Source organism: Lutjanus erythropterus, chromosome 13 (genome assembly GCF_056507025.1).
Source record: "Lutjanus erythropterus isolate fLutEry1 chromosome 13, fLutEry1.hap2, whole genome shotgun sequence".
NCBI lineage: Eukaryota > Metazoa > Chordata > Actinopteri > Lutjaniformes > Lutjanidae > Lutjanus > Lutjanus erythropterus.
This window is the reverse complement of record NC_139329.1, coordinates 5,534,294-5,559,767: the sequence shown is the minus strand read 5'-3', so window position 1 is coordinate 5,559,767 and position 25,474 is coordinate 5,534,294. Positions and strand designations below refer to the sequence as shown.

Sequence of the window (25,474 nt, the reverse complement as noted above, 5' to 3'; positions counted from 1 at the left end):
GTTACAGCTGAAAGCTGAGAAAGAAGACAAGTTTGATTCAAAGGGAAAACATCTTCATAAGCAGTAAACCATGCTTTATGGTGGCTAATGTTAGAAAACTAGATCAATATTATACTGTAACTGCTACTACTGAGCCAGTTTTATGACTCTTCTTTTACACTATAGTTGTGTTTCTATCAGTGCATGTTTATGTGCATTTTGAAGTACTGCATTAGAAAAGGTAGATAAAAGCAGCACAAAGAAAAAACAGAGTTGCAATGCGCTTAAAGCCGGTTTAGGGCAGTTTATTTTGGGCATCACTGAGCAAATATTCTACAGTAACTTTTCAGCAGATTACACTTAAAGTGGCCTGGGTAAAACTAGACTTCTGCACCTCCTCTTAACTCTGTGTTAAGGCTTTAGAAAATCTCATCCATGACTGGAAACCTTGGCCAATTACATGTTGGTTAGATAATTGATTATTGGCTCCAAGATCATCAAATACCAGCACTTCAAGCCAGCGGCTCCCAGCCCAGTGTCAGTATTTGACTGCCTGGGAATGAGACTCAACAGTCAACTGTCTCTTTCCAGAATCACTTACTGCACCTTTAACGGGAGATGGAAACACTTTTTCTGACATATCAAACGTAGCTCTGACAGTCTCTTCATCCATCCCCTTGGCTCTATAATACACCCATGATTACTCCGCACAGATAACAAATATTTTAATGCCTTTATTTGACAGAGACAGCTGAAGTGAAGACAGAAAGAGGGACCGCAGATTGGGATCAAATCAGCCGCTGCAGAGGACTGACAGCCTCAGTATATGGGGCGTATACCCTGTCAGCTGAGCTACCCTACATCCTGTTTTCAAAATACTTTTTTCATGGTTTTAGGTTCAACTGGCATCCTTTTCATTATGTCATCTTGCTGCGCTCTTTTCTTCTGCAACGGTATAATGGTTTTCTGACAGGAGAATTGGTGGCACCTGCTGCTTTTCTCGATGAACCAACTCTTAATAATCACGTAGCAGTGGTGGATGGAAAATAAACACTTGCTCACATTTTCTTTGCAGATTTATGTGAAATTTGTGGTACATTTGGCTGGAAATAGAGCTTATATTTTAGCCCTACAGCATTACCTTATAATTGTCATTTGCCACCACAGTAAGTGTTACACTGATTTTTAATACACACATGCACGCTTACCTTTTTGGTGAAGTCCATGGCTTTGAGGATGGAAAGGTTGAGCGTTTCCAGTGAGGCCAGAACTCCCTCATAGTCCCCCATGTGCTTAGCAAAGTAGTCTGTACACACACACATACATACACAGTGTGCAAATTGGCAAGATTTATACAACTTTTGTAGTCAGAAAATAATTTGCAGTTGTAGCTAAAGTAGCTGAATTAATATAATATGTTTTAAAGAAAAATAATTGCATTTCATCTGAGAAGTACTTTTAATAATAGATAAGAGAGAGAATTAGGACAGGGTGTGTGTGTGTGTGTGTGTGTGTGTGTGTGTGTGTGTGTGTGTGTGTGTGTGTGGGCAGTCTACTCACCACAGAGCTCCTTAGTGTCAACATTACTACCACACCAATGCAGAGGAGCAGCAGAGGGAGAGAAAGGGAGGGAAGGAAGGAAGGAAAGTAGGAAGGAAGGAAAAGGATGGAGAAGAGCAGGGTCAGAAACAGAGGAAAGGCTTTTTGCATGCAGTCTTTCTAACTGTCATACACACACACAAACACACACACAGGGATGGAGTTTGGCAGACAGGGAGCGATCTAACAAGACTCTCTGACAGGAGTCTGAATCAATCCACTGCCATCATTCTTGCTCAGTTCACTGTGTTGGGGGGGGGGGACTCATTTGGCACAGAATTCTTTCCTGGCGTAAAGAAGACTTTCCCTGGTTGACTGACCGGCAGAGAAAGAAGAGAACAAGGGAGGAGAAGCAGGGACGGAGAGAAAGAAACAGAAGAGGTGAGGTAATGAGGGAAGGCAGAATAACCAGCCAAAAGAGGCTTGTGAGGTGTAACCGATGTTGAGGAGACAGGCAGAAAGACTCCATCTGTTCATTTCAATTATAAATTACTGTTCGATAAATGCTGCATATTGTGGGAATGTTTGAGGAAACACGGGTTTAAATGTCACATCTTCACTGCCATTTGGTATTTAAAATATTAGCAAAAGATCGTGCCCTTTATGTTCTATTCTGATTGCGTGATTGTCAGACAGCCCGATTTAATAAAGGCCCACTTAATTTTATTAAGTCACAGTTTCTTTTAAATGCACGCATTCTGCCAGAACAAGAATCAATCACCGTGACAGATGGGCTTTAAATATAACCACCAAAAGTCTAGTTTCACGCAACATTAAAATTTATTTCCTTGCTTACTGATGACATATGCAGTTTAACCTGCATCCAGGGATGTTTGTCAGTATTGTAAAAACTGTTGGCTGATATAAAAGTGGCAGATTGTTTACTATCCACATGGTAGATGCAGATGCTGCATTTTCACAGAGGAAGTAAACCAGTTATTGTTGTTCTCTGCAAGCCATGCAGGCGCCTACTGGGTTAGTACAGCATTAAGATTTATCATCCCTTCAAGTTTCATTAGTGCTTGGGATTCCACTTTACAGGAATATCTGATAAGAATCAGCATATGTTTTTACAGTCACCCTCTTCATTTGCATCAAACACAGTGAAGTGGCAAAACCAATCAAAGGTGATGCTGAGAGAAGGAAGAGCAGAAAAAAACAGTAACGCCTGCTCACTTATTCTATTCCCCAAAGACCTTATATACTTATATGTCTGATATTTTGAGGTACAGCTTGTTGATCACTGTTTTTCTGTGTACCTTTGTCTATGCAGTTTATTGAATTATAATGTTTTCTGAATGTTTATCATTTTAACTGCCATAAATATTATTTATGTCATTATTTTATGTGTTTTGTTTATATGTATATTTTTACATGATTTAATTTTATGAATATTGATTTGTTTGGTAATTTACACTGCATAAGAACCATGGACAGTGCCACGTTGCATGGGGGACACTTTAAGTTACTGCACCTCTCCTCCAAGTAAACATGTGCAGCAGAAAAAAGGCATTAAGCTCTGCCTAAAAGTTTAAAAGAGACATTACATCGCCCACTCTTTTTTTTGTTCAAGCGGACTCATCCCCTCTTTGGTTGTGTGCAGCCAGCGAGGTATGTTTATTTCTGTGTTATGTTTATTGCACATATTTGTTGTCAATTTGTGTGCAACTTGAATGTGTTTATTTTGCACACTGTCATGTATTTGAACAGTTCGACGGTGGATTGATGAGCATGATGTTGACGGAAGTGGAGTTAAGATAATTAAATCCATCAGTAACAGAAGAACTACGGTGTCTATTTCCTGGAGGGAGTGATAATCACTCTGGGCGGTTTGGATGGTTAACCACGCCTGCCAAGATGTACAGGTTTTCTTTTATGCATCTACCTGATGTGCACATATTTACCCTCATTCTACAAGAGGAAGAATCTCATTCATGTCTGTAAGCCAAGCAGAAGCAACGATGTCATTGCAGGAATCTCATTTAAAAAATGTTTATGAATTACTGTTTTGTGCATATTACAGAGGCAGTCCACTCCAAAGTTGAGTTTACTCATCATGAGGACTGCAACTCCACATAAGTGTGGAAAAATGACCCTCATGATGTCATCACCTCAACTTCAGGCCTGAAACAGAAAGCATGTGTTATAGACTGGTGGAGTGGAGTTTGAATGAGATGGGTTTTTACCAGGCCAAGAGGGTCTGACAAAAGATGCTTACAGGATATGTGGGATCTCATATTTTTTGGAGCTTCCATGCTAAGGATTATTTGTATGTCTACATCATAGATAGTATAATAAATAGTGAACAGAGTGTCTGTGACATCACTCATAGGTTTCTGAGGAGCCATTGTGAAGCTAGTGTGGTGGCTCTGCCCATCGCCATCTTGACTCGGTGTTATGGATGTTTTGGGGTCTTTCTTTCTCCTTCTATTCTATCTTGGTGCAGAGATGACTGTGAACATGAGATGCCACATTTATGCTTATCACTGTTTGTTGTAAGCTGTGTGACGCCTGTGAGATTTAAAAAAAAAAAAAAAAGGGAAAACCTAGAAATTACAGAATTCTAGTGCAGCAGGCTTCCTGGGTGAGACATCACATCCTGCCCATTCATTTGGCGGTGTGGCTGATTGATAATTGGACACAGGCGGCCAGGACACTGGGATTAGAGACTGCATGGCACACACTCCAAGGAATGAGGAGCACTGTTGCATTGCATACATTGTTACCCACGTTGCCTGCTGAAGTGTGGCTGAGTCGAAGCACGCCCCATTGCGGGTCTGAGTGTTTTAGCTGCAGAGTCTAGCAGAGCGTGTAGTCAGTGGAATGGCAGCCATGAGACTCCACTTGACCTTACACAACAGACACGAACACACACCTCTTTTGACCATAAACATAACTTGAACACTATCTACACTATCATGAACCGACTCATGTTTTCAGTGAGTGTAGGCATAGCTGCCAGTTCACTCACCTCTGTTTTGATATCAGCTCTGCATGTTATTTTTTCTCATTTCTTTTCATGTTGTATTACAGCTGTGCCAAGTTCTGACTGTGGCCTTGTTGCGGCAGTGGCATAACTCCAAACTAATCCAAAAATGGGTAACAAGGTGGTGCATGAGTAGAGATGAGGCGGTCATATGAAGCGGCTACCTAGCAGCTAGCCATCTGTAACAGCACTGACCTGTCACTCAAAGTTGACACGCCCTCAATAATGCATAACTTTAATCCTTAATATAATTTAAATAGGTGAGTTATATAACCCCCCCCCTGCACAGTTGTCATGAACAGGGAAATTAGCTAAAGTGACTGCTTTTTGTATCAGGCTGTCAGCATGTTTATTTCTGCTGTAAAGTTGAACATTTTCATATGAAATGAGGGGAAAGAGCAACAGACTGAAGAAACTTGAGTTTAGTAGTAAATTGTCAGTCTGGCAGTAAATGTACAGTAGAGGTTATGGTGTATCAGTTGCAGCTTTTCAAGGCCAAGTAAAGTCTTGTCCATTGTTTCCCACGTGCTAGAAAAAGGACAGGGTTAACCCTGGAGTAAGCTAGTGCTAAAGCTAGCGTTGTACCTTCACCCATATGTGCAACCCCTCTCCCTTTCAGAAGCTCAGTAGACCAGCCCTGAACCGCAGTGAACACGCAACATGTTCTGTAGTTATTTGCATATTCTGTAGTTATTATCCATTTTTCTGTCTTGAAAAAGTCGTTGTAGGCATCACATGTTTTTTTGTTTTTTTGTTTGTTTTTTCTTTTTTAAACTAATCAGAAGGAATAGTAGGCAAAAATTGGACAAACCCTCTCTGCAAATGCTACAACAGCAGAAGGGTTAAACTATATTATGTAAGAGAATAAACAGTTTTATTTCTTGTAGTTATTTATCAAGTTCTTTTTTGTGATTGCAATTAAAGATTTGTACATTCTACAGGTGCCTCTGTCTGTTTGGGCTCCTGGAAGCTTTATAGTTTCTTGAGCTGACTAAATGGTGAGTCAGACTTGCAGGTATGTTGTGTCCATGCAACTGAGTAAAAGATAATTCAATAGGTGCCAAACAAAACACAAATGAGAGAACATGGCACAGAAACTTATGTGTGAATATTATTTGAGATTTCAAGTTCTGCTGCCTCTCCAGGACAGTTTTACTGAGGGACGATGGTGTCAAATAGACAGGGAGGCCTTGAAAGCAGGAGGGGTTGTAGAAGGGAATGAGTGACAGATGAGAGAGGGAGGTGATGAGCAGAGTGATAGAGATGGATGGAAGATGGAAACAAGGAGAGCCTGGTAGATAACAGAGAGATATCTCAGAAAACAGCCTGATAGGGACAGAAAGCTGGAGATGGGTAGAAACCAAAGAGTGACGGAGACAGACAGACAAATGAGCGGAAGCAGGACAGCGTTCAGTCTCTGTCTGCTCCCTCCCTCCTCTCCATCCATCAACTTCCTGCTTCAACAGGAAACGCTTACGCCGTCATTTCTTTTTTTGCGCGGACCAATCAATAACCTTATCTGCTGTCACATGATAATGCTGAGGCCTGGCACGCGGCTGCCAAGTCTACTTAACTCTAATGAGTAAAGTTTTCTGACTGCATCCACTGCGGTGAATAAGATTTATAAAGCACGACCATCTCCAAGAAACAAGATGGCTGACGTCAGAGAGATGGCGGTGGGTTGCACGGTCCACTTACTACACTGATTTGAAAAAGAAAAAATCTCCACTAATGGCTGAGCCTGCTGGCGGATTTATATATTGAACCTAATTCAATTCTACAACAACCATAAAGGTCAGCTTTTGTTCTGCTTGGTTTCCTTTTATTTCAAGGCCTGCAGGTTTCCCACTGAGGTTGTGTAAATTAACAGAGCCGCTCTTTTGATCACTCAGATCCCACCATGTCAGCACACTTCTCCTGATTACAGGCCGGATGAGCTGATTGGCTGATTATAAAGGGTCAATAAATGGATTTAATGACAGCCACTCAAAGCAGAGTGTCCCAAGGAGCAGTAGACGTAGAGAGGTTTATTTCCTCCAGGGTTGAGATGACTGATGCAAAAATAGATAATGAGAAAGAGGAAGAGAAGGTGACGGTCTTCCTAAATTATTTTCTCCTATCAATTCTTTATTTCCTTTCCCTCTATTATTTTCTAGTTTGGCATTTTCATATTTAAAGGGACAGTTCAGATTATTTAAAGTGGTGTTATAGGAGGTACTTCCATAGTCAGTGTATTAACTACGGTTGATGGTGGGCAGCAGTTCCCCACTTTGCTGGAGGAGCAGCAGCAGCAAAAAAAAAAAAGAAAGAAAGAAAGAAAGAAAATGTGCACGCTATATTTAGAGCATATTCATTGCTTTAGCTTGTCATCACACAGCCTTTTCCACTGGGAAATAAGGAATAATGGGAAACCAAATACTACTCACACCAAACCAACCAGAGTTCATTTGCAAATCAGTAGTTTTGAATCTACCTACATAGGAGTTTACAGTCCAGTTTGTTGCCAGTTTGTTTGTGTTTTTATGTGACTTTGGTTTTAAAGGTTTGTTCAGATTCACCAAAGTCACACCATAATATAAACAAACTAACCGACAGAAACAGCAGCAGACATGCGACTCCTTTGTTCTAAAGGATAAAATGACTGATTTTGCCAGAGGAGTTTGGTGGCTTTGAAAAGCATTATTTGGCTTAAATAACAGTGGTTTCCCATTGGAACAGGCTGTCAGATGGCATATTAAAGCCGTGAAAATATTTTAAATATAGAGTACACTTAAAGGTAGAATCAGTAGGATTTGTCCGAGCTGTCTGCACTAGAAAGATCACTGATTATTGAGTCTCATTCTCAGGACATCAAATACCAACCATTTTTGGTTGGCATAGCATCTCAAGCACAGCAGATTAATGAGAAATACAGGTAGAGGTCAGGGTTTCTGCAGATATAGCCACTAAGTGATGACTGGAGTGGATTATGTTTCTGAGTCTATACACTGTTTTTTTAAGGAAAATGATGCATAATATGCCTTTAAATTGGCCCTTTTTTTGCATGGCTAAATTACATTTTGTGGTTGATTCTGTCCGCAGCAGGACATTGCTTAGCTTCCATGCTGGTACTCTCCAAACTAGGGGAGTGGAATTATTTTGACAGATATCGCATTGTGATGCAAGTCATGATTTCAGTGGGAATGGCAATTTTTGCATTTCATTTTCACTTAAAAACACCTAAAAATCAGGGCACTCTAGTATCTCAGTTGGTAGTGTGTGCACCCTGTGTATTGAGCCTATGAATCCAGCATACAGCCCTCTGCTGCATGTTGTCCTCTCTCTCTCCCCATTTCCTGTCATATCTTCAGCTGTTCTAGCTCAATTAAAGGCACAAAAAGCCCCAAAACCATTTTTAAATATCTAAAAAGGATGATGTGATTTATGCTTGTGTCTGTACCAAACAAGCTTGTTCCTTTACGTCAAGAGAATATCATTTGGAGGCCGTGGGTATCTCTGTAGCAGCTCAATGCTTCCTTTATCATCACAGCTCCTGTGATTTGGATATTGCACACATATTGCCATTTCAATAATATCATGATTAATTGTTCAGCCCTGTTCAGCACTGACTAAATATAAGTACCTCATACAACCCCACCTCAAATAATCCAAACTATCCCTTTAAAGTGTCACTTAACATAAAAGGTTTTGGTACAAAAGGTTCTCTGCATAAAAAGCTTTCAGGAGTGAATGTGACATTTTCTGGCTTTGAGATAAATAACATACATTATACCTAAGCATGCACACACACACACACACACACACACACACACACACACACACACACACAAAATTGAAAAGTGTGATACTGGGGCTGTGCAGCAGCAGACCAGCTTTCTGCATCTCTCCTCTTTTTTCACAACTGATAGTGAGATGTGATCAGACACAAAAGTCACACAAAACACACACATGCATGAACCTGCCAGCACCGCGTGCAGGTTTATTTCGTGCAGCTACACTGTCCGTGCTGCACACTATAGACAAACACGCCCACTCAGTAGTGGCGTAGTAGTGCTGACCTGGTGTTATCAGAGTCGATGGTGTGAAACAGCTTCTCCAGCTCTTCCTCGTTCAGCGTGCCATCGGAGAAGAAAGCCTGGAACTCATCCAGAGACAGCTTACCATCATCTGCAGGAGACACACATCACTGTGAAATCAGTTGTAGTAGAAAACATCCTCACAGCAAGACCTGAGTGCCATCAAAGATCAGGACATTTGTTCATGCTGAAAAACTCAATATTAGACAGTGTTATTATAGGGAAGCGTTGTATCAGTGTATGAACCTGTGTGCTGCTTTTAAAAGGGATGAAAGGTGATTAAGTGGCTGATTATTATTTTTGGTCCATCAGTCAGTCAATCCACCACTTTGGTTAAGAATAAAATTTTATTTTTTTAGTGAAAACCCTAATTTTCCCGCAGGTATCACTGTTTGACTGTAAAACACAGAGTTAACTGAGCTGATTGATACACAGTTTTGTATTATCACTTATCCTGAAAACCCAGAGTTTGGCTCAGTGAAGCCAGGTAATCCTGAGTGAGCCACACTTACTTATTTCATGATACAGGCCCACACAGTCATGTATGACTTTGTCTTATCTCTACTGTAACCCTGCCTGTACTTCTGTCAAACTTTCCAAGCTCTTATCATTTTACTGTCTGAGTCAGAGTGAAGCCTGACATCACTGTTAGCTGTCAGTTGTCTAGGCAACTTGCTTGTCTTCAGTTGCTCCTGTTATCTTATTAATTAGTTTTTTGTTGACATGATTATTATTTTTTATCAAATCTTGACATTTAATTCCTGTTTGATTTCTGTACCATCTCTCACCCTCACAAACACACACACACACACACACACACACACACACACACACACACACACACACACACACACACACACACTCTCAGTGTGATCTGTGCCTTCAGTGCTTTCTCAAGCTGCTGTGAAATCAATCCAGCATGCGCTTCAGTCTGCTACAAACCGTTAGCTGTATCCCTGCTGTTTGTCTGTCTGTCTCTGCACTTTAATAAGCACACAATGCTGATTATGTTTCAAGACCTCAAGGCTTCTGGGGAAGCATTGATAACCAGTAAGCTCATACAACAATACTGGATTTTTAACTCTGTTATATAACCTTCAACAAAAGGTTTGATTTTTTTTAACGATATGTTGATGTGAAACACGTACAACGTTTGACACTTTGAACCGCTACCTGACTAACAAAGTCCAAAAAGGTTTTCGATCAATCATAAGGAATGTCATTCGGTCTTTCATATGACACTTTGCCAATGCACATGTTTTTTTAAGGTTTAGCCTAAAGCAAGCCAACAGAATCTTTCACTGACTAAACTGAGTGTCCAATATTCTGATTTGCAGCAAAGATGTACAGTATGTGCAAAACATTGTCACACAAACTGTGAGCACAAGCTGCACAAGCTAACATGGTTAACAAGCTAACAACAAGTTTAAAATGAAAGATATTTTGCAACACTGTACTTGCACTACCAACCATCAGCATCACCTCCTACTTGTAGTATTTCACCATGCAGGAATATAGACAAGAACATCAATAAACCAGAAACGGAAATTTCTGAAGAAACTGTGGTGTGAATGGATGGATGCTGGAAACCTGATGTTTGCTGGCTTTACTTTGTAATGGGCAAAGCAGCTGAAGGAGGGTAAAGAGTTAGAAAAGGGGAGAAGCGTCTGATTAGAATGAATAGGGTTTGAAAGTTGAATAGAAGTAAATGTACCAAAGATGTGGGACATTATAAGCTTTGAATGGAGTTTCTGGCTTAAAGTATGAATGGATAGATAAACGATTATGAATAACTGAAAAAGTGGGAAAGGGCTGAAGGCTGCAAAATATAGTGTAAGCTGGGAACTAAACATTGCTTCACTAATTGCTAGGGGCTAAGCTTTAAAAGACAACTACAACCAATAAAGTGCTAAAGATGTAAAATATTTTGTGAAAAGCTGATGCTAAGCTGAACTGCCATTCTCTCTGATCTCTTGTATATTGATTTCTACCTACAACACTGCAGAATGCTCTCCAACTGTTTTTTAAACTTTACTGCTGTGGTTAGATAAAGTAAAACAGTTTGAGTCCAAATTGGCTATATTAAAATAACAAAACAGCATGCTTTACCTTTAAAATCAGGCTGAAAACTGTTAAAACTTTATAATCTATGTCACGTTTGATCAGTGAGGTCAGAAATGTGAGTGTTGCACCTGTGGCCTTTACATCATTACATCAGAGTGAGAAATTATAACACTTGAGTTCAGCAACAACAATATTTTAGATTTTTTTTTTTTTTAAGCTCATGAAATTTCTCATAAAGTCAAATCTCATAAAGTGGTCTCATGTGGGGCCATTACAGGCCCTTCTATGAAAAATTAACATAAAAAATATCATCCTGTACCTCTATTTCTCACTGTGCAGGAATTTTATTGATATTGAACATTTATGCAGCACACACTGTACTGTACTTTCAGTGCGCAGCAAAGAGTACAGCTGTGATGGTGTCATATCAGCAATAATCTTTTTATCAACATCTCCCCATGACAACTACCGCAAGGAGTTTTAACTGGTTGTGAAACATTCTCAGTTTTATACTGATGCTTCTATATGACCTACATAAGCAAATGAGACCATCCATGAGAAGCTATGGTCTATATAGTTATTCTTAATTGCTGCCACAGGGTTGGATTCTCCATGAAATCAGATGAAACAAGCTTGTGTTTGTGTATTTTCCCTGACAGTCATAATGAGTAGTATGTTAAGCCAGTTAAAAAGAAGCTGGAGGGTATTTTTATTTAGGTAATTTTATTTTTAACATGATATTTTGTGGTTATTGCGGTGGAAACAGTGCAGTAGCTTTAACAAAGTAGTTTGAGTTGCCCAAAACTGAAACTATCTTAGCAGGCCTATTGGAGTGTACAGTCAGACCTCAGGATGACAACATTTCTTCTCATTAGCAATAGGTTTCTACTCTGCATCTAGTTCCAACCAAAACTGCAGAAAAGCAATCCAACAAACACCTAAACAACATCTCTTTTTCACTGTGGTGCTGCTGTGGTGGCTCTGCAGTATGAGTAGTTATTCATGGCTTTTTACTCCATCCTTCTATCAGCCTGACTGTCTGTCTCACCACATGATGCAGAGCTAGATATCAAATATTAATTCCCTTGCCCTCAAAGTGTGTTTGTCCTTGAGTGTGGATGACTGGATGCAGCAGGTTGAGCTATGGGGCCGCTGCAGAGCGCCGGGAAACCACAGGGACAGGAGCACTGCAGCCTTACAAAGGGTTGAATTCAAATGAGATGCTGTTAAGTCTGCCTTATCTATTCTTCTTTGCTGTTTCTCAGTTGCAGGATTAGGCCAGCATAATGAATTTCGCTTTTTACCACCAAGAATTTATCCATTTTTAATTGCCCCTGTCTTTCTACTGCAGCTACATTCTTGCCTCTGTTTTTTTTTCTCCCCTTTTTTCGACCTCCTCCGCTCCAGCGCAGCACAAGTGCGGCTGACACACATCCAGCAGAGAGACAGCGAGCTGCACCCTCTGACTCCTTCTCCAGTTTTGACCACTCAGGAGAAAAGGCTTCACGCAGTTTTCTAAACAGACTGACAAACTGTCAAAAAACTTCCAGGAACTCCACAACCATGGCCAGCCGCGCTCCTCCCATCCCCTCCACCTCGCTTTTATAGCTTTCTTCCCATTAGTCTCGCCATATCTTTTATCCCTTCCCCTCTCTTCTACCTCCTTGTTAGAGAGTAGAAGCTGACTCTCAGATGTTGTACCACGCTGATTTTCTGCTTGGCACATGACGCAGGGTAGGAACGCCTTCATAAACGGTTTCTTTTGGTGACGCTTGGACTAACCTTTCCTCGACAGACGGCATGTTTGTTTGAGTCCGACTTCTGAAATGCCACTTCTTGTGTTCACAGCACCAGTCCCACTCTCCCTGTCCGCCCAGGCTCAACTGTTTATTTGGACTCAGTGGCCGTGACTATTTCTAACCTGCCCTTCTCTGGTGCAGCACTGAAGCAGCACTGAAAGCAGAGGCACTGGTGTTTAATTCAGCAGTGACCCAATTTACTGCATGCAGCCAGCTCACCCGGTTAGACCCACTTAGGAATTCTCCAGTAACACACCAGAAACGCAGCGACACACACCACTCGAGCAAAGCAGATAGCTAGCTTACCCCATTTCCTAAGGCATGAAATACTCCCAAATCACACGTCTAACAAAACACTACAGCTCATAATCCCAGGAACTGTGTGTCAAATACTAAAATACGTTTCCTTTTTGTTACATGATGCAATCTCACACATCTGTAGTGTAATGTAATGTGCTGCATTGGGAAACCTCTTTTTGCATTCACCCACTTGGACTGCCAGATTTGATGGTCAGCTACTGAGCAGCATTCATACAGCATTTCAGCCGTTTCCCATTATCTGGACCTCCAGCCATCAATTCACCCTGCGATTCCTTAACAACAACCCTGACAACCGGTCTCCTCACTAACCCCATAAGCTGGCAACAGTGGAGGTGATGCAACAGCGTCCAGTCTGCTCCAAATGAGATGCTGTAGATTTTCCCTGTTTGCTAAAATTACCATTATTTTACTGTCCAAAATGGTCCACCGAGGGAAATCATTTTTATGCAGAGGAAATGACCCAAACTCAAGAATGTGCTCTAAACCAGCAGGAGGGAGATGAGGAGGCAGTTTGGGCAAACCTCAGCTGCAAAATACTATCATGTTTAGGATATTTATGATGCTCTATAATACACATTATATCTCATTCGCTTAATCTGAACAAAAACAAAGTGTAAAGACAATAAATCACTGTTATACGGGGTTAAAACTTAAAATTTGCTCAAAAGAACAATAACATGTCGCACAAACTCACACACAGCATGCTGATGTACAGAACAGCATGAAGGCCACTGACACCAGTGCACCCTGTGCCAGAGAAGCCGATGAATTTGTGTGCAGATGATGATAATAATGAGGAGAAAGCCAAATATTTAATTATGGCAGTTTGTGAAGCAATGGCTGCTACTTCTGTATGGAGTAAAGGCTGACGTCTTTTTGGAAATCCCGTGGGATAATCTGATGTTTTCACATTACAGATGATTAAGAAAGGCATTAAAAAGCAAAACATATTAGACTTGTGAGCTGATTTGTTCACACACGTGGCTCACCCAGACTTTTGTCTAGGGATCTGGCAGAGTTAAGTCTGGGCCAAAAAATGTTGCTTTACATATGTGAAAGTGGTTGTAAGGTGGATTTAGTTTAGACCATAAGTGTAGAGCTACCAGAACACACCAGAATGACTCCAAGTGTATATGGCCCCACTCAGAGATCAGACATTTTGCAGTAAAAGGTGTATTTTTCCACGTTTTCTTGAGGCAGTAAGTGTTTTGCATGTTGTTAATGCACCCTGGGCGCCTTGTGTTTTAGACTAGATCCAAAAAAATAAATGATCAAAACTGTCATACTTGACATTTAATCAATGAGAAATGATGCAGACTGCAGCTGGAGCAGAGATAGTGAGCACTCATGTGGACTGACTGCAGCATGATATTCTCAACATGATGAAACTTATAATAAAGTCAATCTAACATTTGATTGTGTGGTCAGTTACAGCTCACTAATGTATGGAAACTTGCCACTTTAAGACAGTGGTCACATGACCTGAAACAAGCTACAAATTAAACATGCATGTGTCTCTGATTATTAAACAAATATCATCACACATATGGTTTAGACAGAGGCAAAGGTTTTGCCGTTTCCAGTCTTTATGCTAAATGAAGCTAAACAGCTGCTGGCTGTAGCTTCATATTTAACATAGTCCTCCAGGTGAAAGTGGTACCGATCTTCTCATATCATTCTCAACAAGAAAGAGTCTAATTTTATTTTCATACATACAGTTTAAAGTCACAGGGACAGTGGTCATTCATTAACATGTAAAAGTGCCAGTTTAGCCATCTTTGTTCATTTTCAACTGCAGTCCCTGGACAGGTGTAACCAGATTTTCCTTACTGGCTGTGTTCTCACATCATTTATTCCCCACAAATCTTTCAAGAAAAAGGAAGACACAAGGTATTATGGGATTGGGAATGAGGTGGATGTATGTATGTGTGCTACATTACTTCATGCTGAAACCTGAAGCATGCCAACATACAACGCTGCCCAGTGCAGCTCGGATTATGTGCATCATGTCTCCTCGGGTGAATTCTGTTCCCTGTGTGTATTTTGAGTCTTTTTCATTTTGTACTAATGCAAGATCCTGATTAAAAGCAAGATTAAATTATTGATATCACACACAGAGAGACCTACATGGACAGGGTGTACTGTGCAACCAATCAGTGCAAGGATTTAGGTAGACAACCTGCTAGCTGTCTCTGTTTCTGTTCTTATTTGTTTCCTATGAGTCCCGTATGACTCAGAGCTCTTTGAGGAGATAATAGTTTGTTGTTATATTTACCCACTTTAACTGACAGTATTTGTTACCCAGCCTGCTGCCTTGTTTAAAGTACAAGGTAATACACTCATTCAAACCTGTGTACCAGTTATTTCAGATCTGCTGTCAGCTGGGGAATGGGTTATTACAACGAGTTAAACATAATCTACAATTACTGATTTTATTTCTGAAAGTGGATACCGACAGTAGCTATGAATTAACTACAACTACACCCATCACCGAAAGGTTCATATAAATTGTTTGGGCAAAAGCAAAAACAAATCTTATGTAGAGTGAATGAAACCCCACTTTATTTCCTTGTAATGCCATTAGTTTGTCATTATACGGCCCTGAGGAGGAGTCATAAACAGGATGGCATTTCCAGACCTCTCCTTTCATCAGGGTTCTTCATTTAGAAAATACCAACAAGAAAATCATGCAGCTAAAACCCTCTTTGTTCAGTCAATCATGGAAATAGGCAGGTCTACGTAGCTGTGGTGCCATCTGCAGTGTCACAAATTACAGGTGGTGGAAATGTCATGGACGTAGCCTGTCATTTTCAGGCTGCCTAACAGCAGTTAATTGATTAAAGACTGATTCAAGTGACTGGAAGACTCATTCACCTTTGTAAAGACAACAGGTTTGTGTGGTTGCTGCAAACATGACGCATTGAGTAAAAAAAAAAAAAAACTTTGCAGAGCAATCATGTGGCGTAAAATCACTACTGGATAAAACAGACTGCAGCTGCCTTTGCTCTGATCACTCACTTTGTGTTTACGTGTGTTGGTAAGTATGAATGATGATCTGATTTGACATTTAGATCTGTGTTGTAAATCAACTATTACTACCAAATCACATCATTTTGACTCTTCTCTGGAGAAATGATCCAGCTGATCATGGCAAATGTGGGTGACTCAAGGTTAGGGGGAACTTTGTCTGCGTGTTAAATCAATATTTTGTGCCTGTTAGCCTTGCAGTTCTGAATCAGGGCCTCCATTATTAGGATGGATTTGTTTGTGAAAAATAAGGTGAAGTCAGCATGTTACAGCTGGTTTTTCAGTGTGTCAGAACAATACATCAATCAACAATCAACATTTCATGTCTTCTGCTGCTAATCTCATTTTCAGGTTGTAGCTACAGGTTGTTAAAAGGTGGATCCCATCCACTCAAAAATCTGTTTCTCTTATTCTTCTTCTGATTTTTATGTCCCCTTAAAATGTCCGACTTTGACTATACTGACTTGTATCTGTGCAAAGTTTTCTGTATAGAAGCGTTTTCACATTTCTCTACTGAAGTCAGAGAAGCGTACCTCAGGCACACTAGATTTGGTACGTAACAAATTGGAAAGCCAATCAGTGTGAAGCAGGCAAAGAAATCTGAAACGTCCAGCACAGAGTGGGCTTGCCGATACAGAGAGCAAGAGTTAGCATTAGCCGTGACTGACTCTATGATGTTTCCTCTAATGCTAGCCATGTTGATGCACACCGCTCTTTCATTGGTCAACCCAGTGACTCATATAAAAGGTGAACAACATGACAGCTCCATAAAAGTGAAGCCAAAACATTTCGATTGCCCCCTGGTGGCTGGCTGCAGTGAAGATCATAAATCCCACCCCATCCATGTTGGCAGATGGGACATGCACCAAACTGAAACACAAACATAAACACCACCACATTAGTTATGTGATGCTATAAAAAAAAGGGTTTCATGTCATGATTGACAGCTGAGATGTGGGACCTTGATACTGCAGCACCAAACTTGATCGCTACTGTGCCGACTCTGGCTCCAAAATGATATCACCAGCATGATGGCAGCACTCATATCCGGGATATTTTGGCTCCATTTTTGTGCAGTGAGATTAAGTGGAGACACGACTAACTTATTTTCCTCTGGTCTATTTTGGACTGTCTTCAGGTGTCTTTCTGATGGGGTGTCTCATGAAAATGAAACCTTGCACATTAGGGTTCAGGTAGGTTTTCAGCAGGTCTGTTGCAACACTCCTACATGGAGCAGTGAACACATACACGAACAGCTGCAGCCACACAAATGCGTAGTAGTTCTTTTTATACTACTTATCTGGACCCTGCTGGGAGGATGCGCTTCACACAGGCACACAATATTGAGTAGCTGTTGTAGCATAGTGGCCAGAATAAATTGGAAGTACAGGGATGTTCACACAGAGATAGACTCACAAGTCAGTATCTACACACTTCGCTCAATAGAGACTAAGAACTATCTCTCAGCTTTTGTTGTTTGGACTGGGTTGACACATTAAGCCTGGTTCAGATCTGGTATTAACATGCATCTCTAGATGTGTCCTGAGTGGCCACTTGAGATCAAATAAATCTCTCTTCCACGCACCATATACAAATAAACAAAAGGGTGTTTTTGTCAGTTGAATGTCCATAACTGTCCATTTGGCCATTTATTCATTCCTTTCTTCTTTTAGTTCAGCAGTGAGCCTCATGTTTTACCTTCGCTGTCAGCAGCCCAGCAGGAGAGAAGCTCTGTGGGGTGCTACGATTTTATAACTTAACTATGACCAGGATGGTGCACACTTTTACTTTTTCTGACTGTGCAGAAATCTGATGTTTCCACATCATAGATGACAAAGAACAGCATTTATGACAGAATCAGGGAGACCGTAAAAGAGTGCATCCTGGCTCACCACAGAGCCTCGCTCCTGTCTGCTCTTCACAGCAACATGATGTGTTTTTTACAGGGAAAGAAACAATGTGTTGCACTTCAGGACGCATCTACAAGAAGGCATTGTTGATTAAGAATTCATCATAACCGTTTTACTTCCTCCCTTTGTATGTGAATAAACAAACTACAGAATGCACTGTTATTTTTATCTGGTGGCTCGGTGAGACAAATGAAAGGCAACTATTAACCTGACACAGCGGATGGTTTGTTACACAGAACCATCTGGGAAGTCATCCTAAGCCTTCAAGGTCGTTCTTTGCTCTTCTTTCAATGAAGAAATACTCTCCAGTTCTGATATAACTGATGCCATTGCAGTGTCTATGCTAACCTCTTCCAGAGCCACCATTGTTTGCCCACCCACAGCTGCCAGTAGTCCCTCCTCTTTCCTCCTCCTGCACAACTTTTGGTGAAACCTGGCAAGATGGATTTTCACGGATCCAGCTGCCTCACAAGGTAACATTACTATATACAGCCTACTTGATGTATATCACTTGCCAGATTTAGAGTGTAGACAGTGTGTCACAGAATTTATAAAGTTTCTCCACACTTAACAACTCAAAATAGCACCAGGTGTTCTTTCAATCTGGCCCGGACGACATCTGCGTTCATGCTACTGAAGGAATATAGTCACATGCGATCCAGACCACCTCTGGATGTGATCTGAGTTTGTTCGAGCTGTCCACTTGTGATCGGATCACTCAAGATGCATGTTCATACCAGATCTGCACAGAGCCCTAGAGATCAATGATGAAACTTCACACAGTCCCTCACACACTAGCGGGTGCAGAAAGTATGATACCGGCTTAACTCCCTTCAAGTCAAGACTTCAAGACAGAAAAAATCTGCTCCCCCCTCACTGATAGAAAGACTAATCCGTGCTCTGGAATACTACCAGCGTTTGTGCATCAGCGAGTGGAGCCTCTATTTGACGAGCGCCGAGGGAGGCCATGTCTTCTGCACCATCCGGACAGTATGAGAGGGCTGAGGGTCAACACTCCGGGGTAGAGATGTCAGGATTTGCTACACAAGATATTCACTAATACAGACCTGGAGTGCTTGATGTGTGTGTGTGTGTGTGTGTGTGTGTGTGTGTGTGTGTGTGTGTGTGTGTGTGTGTGTGTGTGTGTGTGTGTGTGTGTGTGTGTGTGTGTGAGAGAGAGAGAGAGAAAGAGAGAGAGAGAGTGCAAGAGAGCAAAAGAAATAAAAAAAAAAGAGTGAGGGGAGGGTCAGAGCGGTGGACCTACTGCGCTAACTGCTCTGTCTTTTCTCAGTGCAGACTAAAGAGAAGCAATTAGCACTTCCTTCTTCCTGCTGGGCTCCACATCCTGCACACAGCACCGAGGAAGAAGAGACGGAGCCTGCCTTCACCGCTCTTTCCTTCACCACATGTGTGACACACGTAGAGCCTGTCTGCACATGTTTTTATACGCTGAATCATGTTTGTTTCTAAAGAAGATATTTGCTCTCAGTTTCCTCTCTCCAGTCTCTCCTCTCTCTCTCTCTTGTTCTGGCTGTTTATCATTATTTTTGGGGCGCTGCATGATGGGTTGTCATAGCAACAAGAAGAGGGGAATTGACCCTCCTTTTGGGCTCATGATATCACCATCTCTTTCTCCCTCTGAACACCATTAGCACGCACATATGCACAGTTTGCCTATTTTCCCATTTCTTGGCCTTTTTTCTTATCTTTCCTCTCTTGCTCAAATAACAACTTCCAGCCCTCTTCATTCAAGTGTTGCTTGTCTTTCTCGTCTTTTTCTTTATCTCTGAATTACTTCTACAGCCACAATCACCTGCTTTGTCAGTGAGATTTAGAGATTTGCTCTATGAGCTGGTGTTTCACTCTTCGTCTAAATTATCTCACTTTTGCAAATAATTCTTATCAGCAGGAGAAGAAAGCATGCGCATGTGTGTGTGTGTGTGTGTGTGTGTGTGTGTGTGTGTGTGTGTGTGTGTGTGTGTGTGTGTGTGTGTGGCTGCCAGTGAGCTGTTTCATCTGATAGATGAGGAACAGGAGTGATTCTCACTGAGCTGTCAGCTCTTGTCCTTTCTCCCTATCCATCACTGCAGCCCACCTGGAACACACACTCTCTCCCTCTCTCTCTCTCTCTCTCTCTCTCACACACACACACACACACACACACACACACACACACACACACACACACACACACATATATAATTTGGCATCTCACTTAGCACTCCCTGAAGGAACATTGTTTTAAAAAATGGAACAGCGGTGTCTTACTTTCCAACCAATCAGCTTCCTCATCTGTTGACTGCTATCAGGGCAGCAGGATCTTGCTGTTGGCCAGCTAAAGCTCTGCTAAAGTGTTCTTGAGCAAAACACTGGATTAAAGTATCACCCCATCATTGACTGCTGTCTTAGCATTCTTTTGAGTATTTAATTTTCTTTTATCTTCTTACATTTTAACACAAATCTCCATGTATTTTTCTCCTTACATTTCCAGAACAGGCTTGTTATTTTAGTTTTAATGCATCTGAGGGGAATTATTGAATTTGACTGTGTGTACTTTTGCCATGTCTCTGTATAAACAGATGTTCTCATTCACAGTACCACACAAGGCTGCTCAGTGTTCCTGATCAACACACCACCGTCAGAGTCAGTGAAAGCAATTATTATCAAGGCAACTATCAAGTCGAGTCGACAAGCCATCTGAGAGCTCTGACAACAGGTACCATGGCAGCACTGTGAGATGATCACTCCGTTCCTCTGCAAACTGGGTCATCAACTCTACCAGACGTACAGGACCTCACAGTGAACACAGCGTTTGTAGACAAAAGGCTTAAAAAAAAAAAAACAGCAGTTCCTGTTCAAATCTTAACCTTGATTTGGAGGACATAGAGGCCCTAATAAATACAAAACTGTATTTGAATACATCAAATAGAAGCTGGTCTGTTTAATACCATGAATATTTATTCATTTATAAAAGGGAAAACACTTTTGGCTCCTTGCTTGTCTACAACAAAGGAACAAATCCTGCTTCTGTCTTTTTGCTTTTGCAGGTCACAAGCTGGGATGATTTAGAGACCTGTGACAAAGTTACTCTTTGACTGAAACTGGAACCAGATCAGCAAAACAATTCAATAGTCACTGTATACACAGATATACATTTTAAGGAAGCACATGAATAGTTTTGCATATTTTAGCCCTACAACTACAATTAATCCAATTTTCTACTTAGCATACCACAGGCTTTAGATTGGTTTCCTACCTTACAGGAAGCTTTTCCTTCACATTGACTTCAGTACAGTGTCTAAAAGAGCTTGCAGAGATTTTTCTAAAATATTGTATCATGACAAAAATCTCTTTACTGTACTTCCCAATCTGCTGCCTGATGTAAAATAATTTTTGCACTTTTTTTTCACCCTCTATCTGCATTCAATAGAGAAAGCGAGGTTATGAGAAATGGAAAAGCGACAGAAGGAGGATGACATGCAACAATGGTTCCTGGCTGAACTAAAATCTTGGAGGTAATGTGCCACCAGCATGCCCTGTGAATTATTTTGAAAGCCCTTCTTTTTGGTGAAATGAAGAATTCTTCTGACACCAAGACTTAAAAATCATCCAAAGCCTAGATCCTCAATCTGTGGTACCACTGGTGGCATGCAAATTCCCTATTTACTTTTAATTAATTAACCCAAATCTATAAAATACTATCCAAATACTGCAAAATGTCAAATGTAAAAACATAAAAGAGATCATTGAAATGCACATACTTCATTTATGATTACTGTTACAAAATAAACTGCGATGGTGAGACAGTAAGTGGATGTAAAATATAAAGACTTAAAATGAATGGTTGAAAAAAACTGCAACTGTGACTCCAAACTGGAACTATACTAGGAGAAGTGCAGATCAGGAGGGAAATATTTCGAGCAGTCATGTTGACAATAAAGTGGTTGATGGTGAACTGAGCAAAAGTTAGTGGTGACTTAGGAAGTCCACAGCAATAGGGAGATATGAGTTACATCAAATTTGGATTCAGTTGAAGCAGGACTTATTAGGAATAAACCTGCCTCCTGCATGACCTGTCCATAGCTGAACAGGGTAAGCCTACCCTACTGTATTTTACCATTGGTTACCATTGGAAACTCTGGTTTAAAGCCATGTTTCAGGTCTGCCCAAGTCCTGAGCAAAACTCGTGAACAAAAGTTTAATGGTCTAACTTCATGATTCAGTGGTACATATTTCTCAGTCTTTTCAAGTTTTCAGCAACTATTTTCTAGCATGTATGATGTGTGAAAAGCTCCCTTTTTCCTTCAAACAATCTTTAAGAGTTTCCTGCTAATAAACCCTGCATTCACAAGCTATGTTGTTGTTGAGGACCAGTATTAACAAAACATAGCCACAGAGAAAATGATCATATGAATTCAGTTGTTTTTTTGCATTTAAACAGTCTGTCAAGTAACTCTCAAGACATGAGTGTTAACAAAGAGATCAATAATACTGTATGTTACCGGAATGCAGCTTTCACAAAACGATCAAGGTAATAATTTGTTCACTGTGGTGGATAATTACTGAAGTGAATCTGAAACAACTTTTCGATCTGCTGCAGATTGATTTTAATGCTTACTGACTGTATATACGAAATAACTAATGGAAATCAATCTAACAATCATTCCATAATAATAACAGCTATAATCTCCACAATGCACAAACCATCACTGTGGTCTTTTACACCCAACAACATGAACAACTTTGAACACTGTTCAAATATCTAGATAGGTACACAGTAAATATTCATCACAGCGTGTCTGAACTGAACCATGAACAGTGTGATAAAGTGGCGAGGTGACATCACTCATAGGTTTCTGCAGAGTCATTTTTGAAGTTTGGTGTGGTGGCTCTGGCCGTCAGCATCTTGGCGATGCCTGGCTCACCTGGGAGTTACCCAGCTAATCCAAAAATGGGCAAAGAGGTGGAGTACTAGTGGAGCCTAACCAATACAGGATTTTTAAGACCGATATCAATTTTAGATGGGAGAAATTAACAGATTAGAGATATGGTGGCTGATATTGTGATTTTTTTGAGCCTGAAAAGACCTTTTCTGTGCAGACTGCGCAATGATTTTGCAATAATACGACTATGCAAAGGTATTCAGAAGCTGTTTTTTTTTTTAAATAAACAATTTTATCATATCATATATACAATCTAAACAGGCGAGTTATATAAAAATCCACCACCCCCAGACAGTCATAAATGCTGCACAGTTAGGCATTTTAATATGGGAGTCTATGAGGATTGATTCGCTTTTGGAGCCAGCCATTCGAGGACCTGCAGTTTTTGGCACTTGGAGGTTGTCGCTTGAACTCAACAAGCTGCTTTGTGTGCAGTTAAAGCACAAACGTTCGCCTAATTTTTAATAAAAACAGAGAAGAGGGTCATAATTTGTCTTAATGAGAAGGATATGATCTTCTCTCCGTCTCCTCTGAGACAGATGGTTCCCTGGCGTAAACAACACACTGTCTTGTCTGTCTGTCTGTCTGGATGAAGAGATGAGCCCTAGTTGATGATCATCACTCACTCTTATCTATTTTCTGTCTCAGCAGAGAGTGAAATGATGTAATCATCATCAATCTGCTGGCTGAACATAATTATGTTATTATTAGAGGAGTGTAGCTGCACACAACACAATGGGTGTAATGATGTTGAGAATGTGTGTGTGGTTTATACATACAGTTCAGGAGTTACTTTGTGTGTATGTGTGTGTGTGGGGGGGGCGGGTGTCTATCCTAATGATGAGTAATCCTAGGTGATGGCAGATAATAGCAGCGTGTCAGTGCACTAGTGAGGATGATGCATTCAGGTGCCCGTCTCCGCTGCGCATCATACCATCTGAAACCCATTGGCAGCCTCTCCTGCTTCAATCAGCCCTTTGGGGAGGCCTCATTTGCACAAATGGTGTTTTATGGTTCCTGTTACAGCCAGATATGCTCATTCACCAGCCGGTAATTTACTACCATTGCCCACAACGGTGCTTTTTTAATACAGCGTGAGGGTGTTTAATGGCAGATAATAGAACGTCAGCGCGTCAAACGAGGCCATTTCTGCATGTTGTGCCGGCCCTCTTTGTTGTTAATGTTATCACATGGTGCCGTGGTGGCTCAGCAGATTAACAAGCTTACCAGGGAGGCTGTCCATATTGTGTTAATGCATAGACAGATTTGTTCTCATTACAAGTATCTTCTGTTATTTAAAACCATGCGCCTTGGATGCTGCTATTTATTGCCTCTGACTACAAGGGAATAATTTCCACTGGGGATCTCTGAACAGAGTTTCCTCACTGTCAAGCTGCTATAATCCAGATGAAAGGAGTTGATAAAAATGTTGATTGCTTTTAGTATTGTAGCTTTTAGTTAAATGAGTCTTTGGTGGTATAGTCAAGGCTACTGGAGGAGGCTGCACTGAAGGTTCCACTCAGGGCTGGAAAAAATACTGCTATACTGCTGCGCATTTTCAGGTTAAAAAAAACAAAACAAAGCCTTATTAACAGTAATATTATTTTAATCTATATATTCACTTATGGTCAATATTTTCCAAAAAGGCCCTAGAATTTAACATCAATCACAGATAAGGTAGTTAATGAAAGTGCTTAGTAGGGCTGTGATGGTATGGATTTTTTCTAACTGTGGGGGAAAAAGCAACATATTGCCCCAGGATGGCGGTTTACCGCAACTGCCCAAATAATTTAACTTGTTTGTTGTGTATTTATTGAAGGATAGTATTAGAAACATAGTATACCTCCCTTAAAGATACTGTAAGTACAACAACCACTGCAGCTCTTCAAGACCAAGACGAATCTGATCTGTTATTTCTCATCTGCACAGAAAGTGAAGGGGGTGAGCTCTGAAGTAAGCTAGGCAGGAAAGGCTAACATTACCTTTGTCACTGCAACATTTGGCTCTGGTGCACTCGCATTCCTTCATAAGATTTTTAATCCAGCCTTAAACTGGAGTGTCTTTTTGGAGACGTAAAATAAATCCATAAAGACAAATTCAACAGTAAATGTCTTCAGTAATCATTTAGGATTTTTTCCATCTTGAGAACAGTTGTTGTTGTTGACTGTCCACTGGCACTCTCATGATGCCTTACGTTGAGTCTGTCACCCAATCAGAGACTCTGTTCCTGACTTGTCAGTCTATCAGAGGCTGTGTTCCTGACTTGTCATGTGCGACAGCACAGATCCATAGATGTATTAATACAGCCATACACCTGATACCACATGGATTTTGCAGTTGAATGACGTGAGATAAAACCCTTCAAAATAAAATTAACTGATGATGGTAATGAGGGCTACCCTCACAGTATGCGTCACATTGCATTTACCACATTGTGGTAACTCAGTTAACATAATGACCCCAGTGCTCAGTAAAGTCTGCCATTTCTATCAACATTTGTAGCATTGTTAACGAAACAATTTAATGATGAGCCTCCATCACTTTCATAATGAAGTTTAAGGTGTAGCTGTAAGTGAAGAAATCTGAGCTAATTCCATCCATCCTCTTCTGCTTATCTATGGACAGGTCGCGGTGGTGTCAAGCTAAGCAGAGTATTCCAGACTTCCCTCTCCTCAGCAACTTTTTTCAGCTCCTCCTGGGGGATCCTGAGGTGCTCCCGGGCCAGATTAGATACTAACTCCTTCAGGAAGTTCTGGGTCTTCCCAGAGGT

The 25,474-nt window shown here is 40.8% G+C and overlaps 1 protein-coding gene across 1 annotated transcript in view; it reads right to left on the bottom strand.

Moving 5' to 3' along the window:
- Positions 1-25,474, bottom strand: part of LOC146316065 (N-terminal EF-hand calcium-binding protein 2-like) — a 178,460-nt gene that overhangs the window by 124,109 nt on the left and 28,877 nt on the right. Inside the window, exons 3-5 of the mRNA XM_084734620.1 lie at positions 8,623-8,731; positions 1,540-1,565; positions 1,188-1,285 (exon numbers count right to left, since the gene is read on the bottom strand). Of these exons, the coding sequence (XP_084590746.1) occupies positions 1,188-1,285; positions 1,540-1,565; positions 8,623-8,731 (233 nt within the window). The remainder of the gene's footprint in view (positions 1-1,187; positions 1,286-1,539; positions 1,566-8,622; positions 8,732-25,474) is intronic.